The sequence below is a fragment of the Anthonomus grandis genome, chromosome 19, assembly GCF_022605725.1.
Source record: "Anthonomus grandis grandis chromosome 19, icAntGran1.3, whole genome shotgun sequence".
Classification (NCBI taxonomy): Eukaryota; Metazoa; Arthropoda; class Insecta; order Coleoptera; family Curculionidae; genus Anthonomus; species Anthonomus grandis.
The window spans coordinates 1,135,916-1,148,768 of record NC_065564.1 but is presented as its reverse complement, the minus strand read 5'-3'; the positions used below and the strand labels follow the sequence as shown (position 1 = coordinate 1,148,768).

The 12,853-nt window shown below is 33.4% G+C and overlaps 1 protein-coding gene across 2 annotated transcripts in view; it reads right to left on the bottom strand.

The window, feature by feature from the left end:
- Positions 1-208: 208 nt before the first annotated feature.
- The window catches only part of LOC126747584 (uncharacterized), a 45,656-nt gene continuing 33,011 nt past the window's right edge, over positions 209-12,853 (bottom strand). Inside the window, exons 2-7 of one of the 2 annotated variants that reach the window (XM_050456320.1) lie at positions 8,174-8,543; positions 6,345-6,371; positions 826-861; positions 592-760; positions 426-522; positions 209-363 (exon numbers count right to left, since the gene is read on the bottom strand). In XM_050456320.1, the coding sequence (XP_050312277.1) occupies positions 343-363; positions 426-522; positions 592-760; positions 826-861; positions 6,345-6,371; positions 8,174-8,264 (441 nt within the window). In that variant the 5' untranslated portion in view covers positions 8,265-8,543 and the 3' untranslated portion in view covers positions 209-342. The remainder of the gene's footprint in view (positions 364-425; positions 523-591; positions 761-825; positions 862-6,344; positions 6,372-8,173; positions 8,544-12,853) is intronic. The other variant, XM_050456321.1, reaches the window with a different exon arrangement.

The window sequence follows — 12,853 nt, the reverse complement described above, 5'->3', positions numbered from 1 at the left end:
CATAAATCTCTATCAGAGAGTTACGAAAGCAAATGGGGGGTGCCTCGACTGCCTTGGCTCAAATAACTTTTGACTGAGGAGCCCCAGAAAGCTGAAACTTTCTGCGAAGGTAGTGAACACATCAAGCTACCCTTCAACTATGACCGTCAACTGTTTAGCCCCAATAATTTGTCCATAAGGGTAGAGGGGTTCTTAAGAAAGTCTCAAGTATAGAAAAGGAGCCTTAATAACGTTTATTTAGCCATATAATTAATAACATATAGATACATCGAGTTAGAAAAAGAAAACGTCCTTTATCCCAGCCTGTATATAATAAAAAACGTTTTCCGTCCTTGTTTGTCTTTAGCGGGTTGATCTCTTCTCCTAAAAACGATCAGTGGGTAATAAAAAAATCCGCGACTTATCCCATTTTAAAAGTGACTTACTAAAAATCTGGGAGAGGGTCCCTCGGGTTGTAACTCACCCGAGGACGGTCTATTGACGTTCCTCAAATACTCCCTCAGTTGTTGTTCCCACTCCGATCTGGAAAAAGGGGTTTAAAATTAGACCGCTGCCCTCTAATTAGCCCTTTGTGTAGTTCGATCCACTCACCCTTTCTTAACGAAATCGTTTGCCTCTTCGGTGTCGGGAATCCGGGATAACCGGGAGTCCGTCATCAGGGGACCCGTCGTCAACCTGGAAAGAAACCACCGGGGAACCCCCGAGTCGTCGTCGGCCTCGTCGTTGTTAGACGGGGCGACGGAGCCCCGTTTACCGTGTGCTGAAATTTTTCGCGGTTTATTGGTAGGGGAGAGTGGGGCAAAAAGGGTGTTTTTTTTCACTTACCTCCCCAGCAGGCGTGGCCGTAACTCAGGCAAGAACCTATAATGAGAAATTTTGGGGTTTTTAAAGGGTTGGTGCAATTTTATGAGATTTGGGGGGGAGGGAGGGAGGTAAATAGAGCTTTTTTCGGAATTTTCGGGGTGTTTTTCAAAAATCTTTGGTAGCTTCGTTAATATGCCTTTTAGGAGAAAGTGGTATACTAGCTTTTTTTTAGGCATTTTTATATAGAATACAATGCAATAATAATAGCAGTAATTTTTTTGATGGTTTTAGAGAAAATTGAGGAAATATGAAAATTGATTTTTTTCAGTTTTCTTGAAAATTGTGAAAGATAAAAATGTGAAATATTTTGTAAATGGTGGATCTTTTCAAGGCGAACAACTTTCATTAAAACAATTTTTTCCTATCTCTTAGAGATTTTTCAAAAAAAAATAAAAACCATTTTTTGGAGAATTTCCCTTGGGGTTTCCCTGAAAATTTCGACCAAAAAATCGATTTTTTTAATTTTGGTTTTTTGGTTTCGGAAACTTATTTATAGCAATTCTAACTCATTTTCCTCCCTTAAAACATTTGCTACAAGAAAATTTTTTTGAGTTAGAGCCATTTTTTGAGGCATTTTTGAGTAGTTTTACTTTTCAAAATTTTTTTGTGCCATTACTACGATAGTTAGAAAAAAGTGTCATAAAGCTTTTTTGATGCTAATTTAATGCTCTACCTCATGGTAATTTTATTTTTTGATTTTTTGAAAATTTTAATTTTTCGAAATTTTTGGGCTCAAAAAATGGGTTGTTTTTCAAAAATCCCCCATAACTCCCTTAGTATGCAATTTAGAGCAAAAAGGTATTCTAGCTTTTTTTTAGGCACCCTTACGGAGAATCCAACGCAAAAATAAAAATACTAATTTTCCTCATAGTTTCCGAGAAAATTGGAAAAATATGAAAATCCATTTTTCCTGATTTTCTGAAAAATTACAATAGATAGAAATCTGAAATATTTTGCAAATCATAGATCTTTTTAAGCCAAATAACTTTTGTAAAAACAATTTTCTTCTAAGTCTTAAAGATTTTTCAAAAAAAAATAAAAACCGTTTTTTGGAGAATTTCCCTGGGGTATTCCCTGCAAATTTCGAACCAAAAATCGATTTTTTTAATTTTGGTTTTTTGGTTCCGGAAACTTATTTATAGCAATTCTCTCTCATTTTCCTCCCTTAAAACATTTGCCACAAAGGGATTTTTTGAGTTAAACCCATTTTTTGAGGCATTTTTGGGTAATTTTATTTTTCAAAATTTTTTTGTGCCATTACTATGATAGTTAGAAAAAAGTGTCATAAAGCTTTTTTGATGCTAATTTAATGCTTTACCTCGTGGTAATTTTGTTTTTTGATTTTTTGAAAATTTTAATTTTTCGAAATTTTTGGGCTAAAAAATAGGCTGTTTTTCAAAAATCCTCCATAACTTCCTTAATATGCAATTTAGGGCAAAAAGGTATTCTAGCTTTTTTTTAGGCACCCTTTGATAGAATCCAATGCAAAAATAAAAACGCCAATTTTTTTGATAGTTTTAGAGAAAATTGGGAAAATATGAAAATCGGTTTTTCTTGATTTTCTGAAAAATTACTTTAGATAAAAATCTGAAATATTTTGCAAATGGTAGATCTTTTTAAGCTAAACAACTTTTGTTAAAACAATTTTCTTCTAAGTTTTAAAGATTTTCCAGAAAAAAATAAAAACCGTTTTTTGGAGAATTTCCCTGGGGTATTCCCTGAAAATTTCGACCCAAAAATCGATTTTTTTAATTTTGGTTTTTTGGTTCCGAAAACTTATTTATAGCAATTCTCTCTCATTTTCCTCCCTTAAAACATTTGCCACAAAGGGATTTTTTGAGTTAGAGCCATTTTTTGCGGCATTTTTGAGTAATTTTATTTTTCAAAATTTTTTTGTGCCATTACTATGAAAGTTAGAAAAAAGTGTCATTAAGCTTTTTTGATGCTAATTTAATGCACTACCTCGTGGTAATTTTGTTTTTTGATTTTTTGAAAATTTTAATTTTTTGAAATTTTTGGGCTCAAAAAATGGGTTGTTTTTCAAAAATCCCCCATAACTCACTTAATATGAAATTTAGGGCAAAAAGGTATTCTAGCTTTTTTTTAGGCACACTTACGGAGAAGCCAACGCAAAAATAAAAATACTAATTTTCCTCATAGTTTCCGAGAAAATTGAGGAAATATGAAAATTGGTTTTTCTCAATTTTCTCAAATATGATAAAAGATAAAAATGTGAAATATTTTGCAAATGGTGGATCTTTTCAAGGCGAACAACTTTCATTAAAATAATTTTTCCGTATCTCTTAAAGATTTTCCAGAAAAAAATAAAAACCATTTTTTGGAGAATTTCCCTGGGGTATTCCCTGCAAACTTCGACCCAAAAATCGATTTTTTTAATTTTGGTTTTTCGGTTCCGGAAACTTATTCATAGTAATTCTAACTCATTTTCCTCCCTTAAATCATTTGCCACAAAGAAAATTTTTGAGTTTGAGCCATTTTTTGAGGCATTTTTGAGTAATTTTATTTTTCAAAATTTTTTTGTGCCATTACTATGATAGTTAGAAAAAAGTGTCATTAAGCTTTTTTGATGCTAATTTAATGCACTACCTCGTGGTAATTTTGTTTTTTGATTTTTTGAAAATTTTAATTTTTCGAAATTTTTGGGCTCAAAAAATGGGTTGTTTTTCAAAAATCCCCCATAACTCACTTAATATGAAATTTAGGGCAAAAAGGTATTCTAGCTTTTTTTTAGGCATTCTTTGATAGAATCCAATGCAAAAATAAAAACGCCAATTTTTTCGATAATTTCCGAGAAAATTGGGAAAATTTGAAAATCGGTTTTTCTTGATTTTCCGAAAAATTACTTTAGATAAAAATCTGAAATATTTTGCAAATGATAGATCTTTTTAAGCCAAACAACTTTTATAAAAACAATTTTCGTCTAAGTCGTAAAGATTTTCCAGGAAAAAATAAAAACCATTTTTTGGAGAATTTCCCTGGGGTATTCCCTGCAAATTTCGACCCAAAAATCGATTTTTTTAATTTTGGTTTTTTGGTTCCGAAAACTCATTTATAGCAATTCTAACTCATTTTCCTCCCTTAAAACATTTGCCACAAAGGAATTTTTTGAGTTACACCTATTTTTTGAGGCATTTTTGAGTAATTTTATTTTTCAAAATTTTTTGTGCCATTACTATGATAGTTAGAAAAAAGTGTCATAAAGCTTTTTTGATGCTAATTTAATGCTCTACCTCGTGGTAATTTTATTTTTTGATTTTTTGAAAATTTTAATTTTTCGAAATTTTTGGGCTCAAAAAATAGGTTGTTTTTCAAAAATCCCCCATAACTCCCTTAGTATGCAATTTAGAGCAAAAAGGTATACTAGCTTTTTTTTAGGCATTCTTTGATAGAATCCAATGCAAAAATAAAAACGCCAATTTTTTTGATAGTTTCCGAGAAAATTGGGAAAATATGAAAATCGGTTTTTCTTGATTTTCCGAAAAATTACTTTAGATAAAAATCTGAAATATTTTGCAAATGATAGATCTTTTTAAGCCAAACAACTTTTGTAAAAACAATTTTCTTCTAAGTCGTAAAGATTTTCCAGAAAAAAATAAAAACCGTTTTTTGGAGAATTTCCCTGGGGTATTTATTCCCTGCAAATTTCAACCCAAAAATCGATTTTTTTAATTTTGGTTTTTTGGTTTCGGAAACTTATTTATAGCAATTCTCATTCATTTTCCTCCCTTAAAACATTTGCCACAAAGGAATTTTTTGAGTTACACCCATTTTTTGAGGCATTTTTGAGTAATTTTATTTTTCAAAATTTTTTTGTGCCAGTACTATGATAGTTAGAAAAAAGTGTCATTAAGCTTTTTTGATGCTAATTTAATGCTTTACCTCGTGGTAATTTTGTTTTTTGATTTTTTGAAAATTTTAATTTTTCGAAATTTTTGGGCTCAAAAAATGGGCTGTTTTTCAAAAATCCCCCATAACTCCCTTAGGATGCAATTTGGAGCAAAAAGGTATTCTAGCTTTTTTTTAGGCACCTTTACGGAGAATCCAACGCAAAAATAAAAATACTAATTTTCCTCATAGCTTCCGAGAAAATTGGGAAAATATGAAAATCGGTTTTTCTTGATTTTCCGAAAAATTACTTTAGATAAAAATCTGAAATATTTTGCAAATAATAGACCTTTTTAAGCCAAACAACTTTTGTTAAAACAATTTTCGTCTAAGTCGTAAAGATTTTCCAGAAAAAAATAAAAACCGTTTTTTGGAGAATTTCCCTGGGGTATTCCCTGCAAATTTCGACCCAAAAATCGATTTTTTTAATTTTGATTTTTTGGTTTCGGAAACTTATTTCTAGCAATTCTAACTCATTTTCCTTCCTTGAAACATTTGCCACAAAGGAATTTTTTGAGTTTGAGCCAATTTTTGAGGCATTTTTGAGTAATTTTATTTTTCAAAATTTTTTTGTGCCGTTACTATGAAAGTTAGAAAAAAATGTCATAAAGCTTTTTTGATGCTAATTTAATGCCCTACCACATGGTAATTTTATTTTTTGAATTTTTGAAAATTTTAAATTTTTCGAAATTTTTGTCCTTCTTTCAAAAAACCCCCTCTACCTCCCTTAATACGCAACCGAGGACAAAAAAGTACTCAAGCATATTTTTAAACAGAACCCAATGCACCACTAAAAATCCTAAATTCCCCCACAGTTTTCATTGAAAATCGAAGAAAACCGAAAACAAATTTCCTTCCTTTTACCACTCAGCTCAAGTAACTCTATTCCCCGATGAACCTTAAAGGGCTGAAACTTTCAGCTTTAGTAGGCAACCCCCTAAGCTACTCCCCTCCCGCCCAATAAATTTCCAACCTTATTTAATTAAAAAATTCCTCCTCAAAAAACAATCGACAAAAAAAAAATGAAAATCCAGGTCCAGTTGACCATCGAACATCCGGACAGGAAATGAAAACTGATACGGTCAAGAGCAATTAATGGGATTAATGTGGTGGCAAATCGATGTGTGTATGTGTGGAGAAAACTACCCGTTTATTACTACACACCCTCCCTCCCTCCCTCACACCCTTACAGGTGGACATAATATTTTTAATAAAGGTCTTATACGGCCCCTCGTAACTTCAATATTAAAACTTATATAAAGTGATTTCTCCCGATGATGCTCTTATCGTAATGAACTCGAGCGTGTATGTTGTGTGTATACATTAATGAAAGAAATACAAAAAAGGAACTTTTATGTGCGGGTGTATTTCAAAAATTAAATTTCCTCCCTGCCCCCCCTCCCCCTCGCTCTCTCTCTCTATTAAAAGTTTTCCTCGATTATGTATTCATGGAAAACCGAATTGGCTTTTAAACAACTAAGAAAGACAACTGATTGGTGCAAACCGCGTAAAAAAAGGGTGATGTTCATGCAAAACAACTACCTACTTATTATTGGGGTGTATGTTGTACCTACCGCGAGATTTTTTAATTTCGTTACGCCCTGCAAAGAAATATTAACGTGATTAATTCCTGCGGGGGTGGGTTTCATCTTCATTTATTTTTATTTATTTTTTGTTCTTGTGCATTTAAATGGAACTGATGAGGCCTAGAAACGCGAAACTTTTCAGGGTGCTAGTCAACCTACCAGTCTGTGTTTTCTATAATATCTTGAATAGTTTTTGGTATCTCGAGGGGGTCAAACTTTAGCAATAAAAAGTGAGCAAATTTAGACTGATAAGATTAAAAAATTCAGAACTTTGCACTGATGAGGCCTAATGATTCGAAACTTTCACGATCAGTAGGCAACATACCAAGCTAGCTTACCTGGAAATTTCATTTTTCTAGCTTAATTAGTTTTTGATTTATTCAAGCTTAAACTTCAAAAAGCAAAATTAATAAATTACAGAAAAAAATTAATTAAGAAAGTCTAAGTGCCTCGACTGCCTTGGCTCAAATAACTTTGCACTGATGAGGCCTAATGATCCAAAACTTTCACAGTTATTAGTCAATATACCAAGCTAGCTCTCCTAAAAATTTCATTTTTCTAGCTTAATTAGTTTTTGATTTATTCAAGCTTAAACTTCAAAAAGCAAAATTAATAAATTACAAAAAAAAATTAATTAAGAAAGTATAGGTGCCTCGACTGCCTTGGCTCAAATAACTTTGCACTGATGAGGCCTAATGATCCGAAACTTTCACGATCAGTAGGCAACATACCAAGCTAGCTCTCCTATAAATTTCATTTTTCTAGCTTAATTAGTTTTTGATTTATTTAAGCTTAAACTTCAAAAAGCAAAATTAATTAATTACAGAAAAAAATTAATTAAGAAAGTCTAAGTGCCTCGACTGCCTTGGCTCAAATAACTTTGCACTGATGAGGCCTAATAATTCGAAACTTTCACAGTTATTAGTCAATATACCAAGCTAGCTCTCCTATGAATTTCATTTATCTAGCTTAATTAGTTTTTGATTTATTTAAGCTTAAACTTCAAAAAGCAAAATTAATAAATTACAGAAAAAAATTAATTAAGAAAGTATAGGTGCCTCGACTGCCTTGGCTCAAATAACTTTGCACTGATGAGGCCTAATGATCCGAAACTTTCACAGTTATTAGTCAATATACCAAGCTAGCTCTCCTATAAATTTCATTTTTCTAGCTTAATTAGTTTTTGATTTATTTAAACTTAAACTTCAAAAAGCAAAATTAATAAATTACAAAAAAAATTAATTAAGAAAGTATAGGTGCCTCGACTGCCTTGGCTCAAATAACTTTGCACTGATGAGGCCTAATGATCCGAAACTTTCACAGTTATTAGTCAATATACCAAGCTAGCTCTCCTATAAATTTCATTTTTCTAGCTTAATTAGTTTTTGATTTATTCAAGCTTAAACTTCAAAAAGCAAAATTAATAAATTACGGAAAAAAATTAATTAAGAAAGTCTAAGTACCTCGACTGCCTTGGCTCAAATAACTTTGCACTGATGAGACCTAATAAACCGAAACTTTCACGATCAATAGGCAACATACCAAGCTACCTTTCCTAAAAATTTCACTATTCTAGCTTAATTAGTTTTTGATTTATTCATGCTTAAACTTTAATAAAAAAAATTTATAAATCACACTCAGCTGCCTACAGCCTACTTTATCTCAAATAACTTTTGACTGATGAGACCTAAAGGCCCGAAACTTTCAGGTTTAACGGTCAACACACCCTAATCAAGCAACTTTTGAAATTTTTACCCCCACGATAGTCGCGTCCATTTAAGTTATGCACAAAAAGAAACAATTGAAAAAACGCTTACCTGCGGCACCCTCTGCAAAGATAAAAAGGGCCAGCAGCACCACCAGGGTTCGGCCCGCGGTCGCTCCCATTTTGAAAGTTTTTTGACACATTTCAATTGTTTTTTTTCCTTTTTAAATCTTTTTTTTTTTTTTTGTTTTAGGGGGTCACACCGGACTGTAGGGCGGGCAACAGTTTACAGTAGCGTCCCGACGCGTCCGTCGCTTTTATATACGCGAGATGCGAGGCGGATGATAGAGCGTCGACGGCGATGATGATGATGGCGGTGGTTTATGGCTGTTTTAGTGCGACGCCCAGTTGACAGGTGAGGGGGCTACAGAGGGTTTTTTTTTTTAAATGTCCATAAGTCAAAAAGTTGACCTAGTAGAGGTCTGAAAATTGAAATATATGTTTTTTATTGAATTTTATTAGATATGTGTATGAAAAAAGGGATTTTTTGGGACAGGGTGGATTTTTTCCTTTATTTACTCTATCATCCTTTCACTTCGATATGAGTGTCTGGATCTCCTAGAAATTGTCCTTTTCTTGCATAATATGAGTGAGACAAAGATGTAACTGTGACAAAAAAAAACAAATGCAAATCAAAAAACAATGTTTCATCCACCCACCTACACCCCCCCGGGGGGGGGGGGAGGGGGTGGAAACTTTCGACCCTAAATATCCGGAAAATTCCGGACGCTATTATTAAACTTATGCACGTGAAACTTTCGCTGTTTCTCCCTCATAAAACTTCGTCACGTACGTAAGTCATTTCTTTGAGATTTATGCGGTTTATTGTCTCCCTCGATGACACTCAATCAATTCATCGAGTAAGACGTGTGCCTATAGAGCGGGCGGGGCAGGGGGGTGGGGGGGTAACAACCCCATATTATGGCAAAACAAAAGAGTGTTTTTCTTACCCCGAACGGCCGCCCTGATAGCGACAATTTAAAGTCAATAATAATAACGTGTGCGGCAAACATCGAATGTAAATATAATAATCCGGACCGATGGACCACATATATCTATCTATATATATATATTTGCTAGGGATAATTTGTTACTGAGCACTGTACAAATATGATTTATTAGCGAATTATGTAAATTTCTTAATCAGGCCCCCCTTGCCGCCCCCCCGCCCCGGAATCCGACGTAATTAAACTCGCGGGCGGTATTATAGCACCTTGGGCCTCTATATGAAACTTAATTAATTCAAAACAAAAATCTGCCTCCGGAGCCATTTTTCCGGGGATTTCCGGTGTTAGGTGGGGGGAAGGGGGATCTCAAACGACCGATTTTCCACATAATATGTGAGTGTGAATATGTAAACGACCGGAATAAAATGCCGATAAAGTTCAACTGCTAGAAAAGTCCGGTTTACGACCGGAACTAAATAAAAACTGACCGTATGCCCCCACGATTTAAATATTTATTTACCGGAAAGTAAAAATAAATGACTGTCTGTCTCTTTTTCTCCCCTTCCCCCTCCATCATAAATAGGTGTATTTGTTCCCGGAAAAAAAAAATCGGGATCCGCATGCCTCCCGGACCGAAACAAAAGAAGAAACAATTTGCCTCCTTAATTTTCATTAAATTGTGGAAATTGAGGTTTTTTTTTTTTTTGAACCTATAAATTGGTCCCTAATATTAAAATTAAACGGCTGGAATGCCTCAGGAATTCGTATTATGGGTGGAAAATGGAGGAACAGTCTGGATTTGTTGGATAATTTGAAAATAAGGGAAATAATTTAATTTTTAATTGTAAAAAAGTTGCCTCAGTTAAAGTTTGGAGAATGACCCATAGGCCCAGTAATGGAAGAAAAATCATGTTTCAAATTAATGGAAATCAATTATGGATATATGAATAAAGGAACATGGAAAAATCGTTGGAAATTTGATTTTTTTTCCTCCTAATTTTGGAGAATGACCCATGGGACCAATAATGGAAAATCGTGTTTAAAATTAATGGAAATTCAATGATGTTGATATATGAAAGAAATTCTTATTAAAGGAGCTTAGAAATATAATTTTTTTTCTCTAAACTGGGAGAATTACCCATCGGTCTCTTAGGGGAACCTGGAGTAAAATGGAACTTTTTTTAGAAGCCAATTTCGTACATTAAAAAGGCTGTTTTCTGAAGAATCACCCGCTCTTAGGGGAACCTGGAGTAAAACGAGACCACCCATCTCAGTCCCTGGTATCTTTTCTTCTTGGTCCATTCTCCGAAAAAAGACGTGAAATGAGGGAAATTGCTTTTTCTTCCGAGGCTTTTCTGCTTAGATCCATTCTTTGAAAAAATGGGAAATAATTTATATGTAAAAAAGTTGCCTCAGTTAAAGTATGGAGAATGACCCATAGACCCAGTAATGGAAGAAAAATCATGTTTCAAATTAATGGAAATCAATTATGGATATATGAATAAAGGAACATGGAAAAATCGTTGAAAATTTGATTTTTTTCCTCCTAATTTTGGAGAATGACCCATGGGACCAATAATGGAAAATCGTGTTTAAAATTAATGGAAATTCAATGATGTTGATATATGAAAGAAATATTTTTTTTTAAATTGGGAGAATTACCCATCGGTCCATTCCTGAAAAAAAAATGAATGGACTCTTAGGGGAACCTGGAGTAAAATCGAACTATCTAGAACTCAATTTATTGCACCAAAAAAATACGTTTTCTGAGGAATCACCTGCTCTTAGGGAAACCTGGAGTAAATCGAGACCACCCATCTCGGTCCTGGTATCTTTTCTTCTTGGTCCATTCTCCGAAAAAAGATGTGAAATGAGGGAAATTGCTTTTTCTTCCGAGGCTTTCCTGCATAGATCCATTCTTTGAAAAAATTTGAAATAATTTAATTTTTAATTGTAAAAAAGTTGCCTCAGTTAAAGTTCGGAGAATGACCCATAGGCCCAGTAAAAGAAAATCATAATTAAAATTAATGGAAATTGATTATTAGCATATAAAGGAAAAATCTTATTAAAGGAACATGGGAAAATCCTTGGAATTATACATTTTTCTTTGCTAAATTTGGAGAATGACCCATAGGACTAATAATGGAAAATCGTGTTTAAAATTAATGGAAATTCAATTATGTTGATATATGAAACAAATCCTTATTAAAGGAGCTTAGAAATATAATTTTTTTTTCTAAACTGGGAGAATTACCCATCGGTCTCTTAGGGGAACCTGGAGTAAAATCGGACTATCTTTAGAACCTAATTTCGGACACCAAAAAGGCTGTTTTTTGAAGAATCACCCGCTCTTAGGGGACCTTCAGTAAATCGAGACCACCCATCTCAGTCCCTGGTATCTTTTCTTCTTGGTCCATTCTCCGAAAAAAGATGTGAAATGAGGAAAATTACTTTTTCTTCCGAGGCTTTTCTGCTTAGATCCATTCTTTGAAAAAATGGGAAATAATTTATATGTAAAAAAGTTGCCTCAGGTAAAGTTCGGAGAATGACCCATAGGCCCAGTAATGGAAGAAAAATCATGTTTTAAATTAATGGAAATCAATTATGGATATATGAATAAAGAAACATGGAAAAATCGTTGAAAATTTTATTTTTTTCCTCCTAATTTTGGAGAATGACCCATGGGACCAATAATGGAAAATCGTGTTTAAAATTAATGGAAATTCAATGATGTTGATATATGAAAGAAATCCTTATTAAAGGAGCTTAGAAATATAGTTTTTGTTTCTACACTGGGAGAATTACCCATCGGTCTCTTAGGGGAACCTGGAGTAAAATCGAACTATCTTTAGAACCCAATTTGGTACACCAAAAGGGCTGTTTTCTGAAGAATTACCCGCTTTTAGGGGAACCTGGAGTAAATCGAGACCACCCATCTCGGTCCTGGTATCTTTTCTTCTTGGTCCATTCTCCGAAAAAAGATGTGTAATGAGGGAAATTGCTTTTTCTTCCGAGGCTTTTCTGCTTAGATCCATGCTCTGAAAAAATGGGTAATAATTTAATTTTTAATTGTAAAAAAGTTGCCTCTGTCAAAATTTGGAGAATGACCCATAGACCTAGTAATGGAAGAAAAATCATGTTTCAAATTAATGGAAATTCAATGATGTTGATATATGAAAGAAACCCTTATTAAAGGAACTCGGAAATATATATATTTTCTAAATTGGGAGAATTTCCCATCAGTCCACTCCTGGAAAAAAAAATTAATAGACTCTTAGGGGAACCTGGAGTAAAATCGTACTATCTAGAACTCAATTTATTGCACCAAAAAAAAACGTTTTCTGAGGAATCACCCGCTCTTAGGGGAACCTGGAGTAAATCGAGACCACCCATCTCAGTCCTGGTATCTTTTCTTCTTGGTCCATTCTCTGAAAAAAGATGTGAAATGAGGGAAATTGCTTTTTCTTCCGAGGCTTTCCTGCTTAGATCCATTCTTTGAAAAAAAGGAAAATAATTTAATTTTTAATTGTAAAAAAGTTGCCTCAGTTAAAATTTGGAGAATGACCCATAGGACCACTAATGGAGGAAAAATCATGTTTCAAAAGAATGGAAATCAATTATGGATATATGAATAAAGAAACATGGAAAAATCGTTGAAAATTTGAATTTTTTTCCTCCTAATTTTGGAGAATGACCCATGGGACCAATAATGGAAAATCGTGTTTAAAATTAATGGAAATTCAATGATGTTGATATATGAAAGAAATCCTTATTAAAAGAACTCG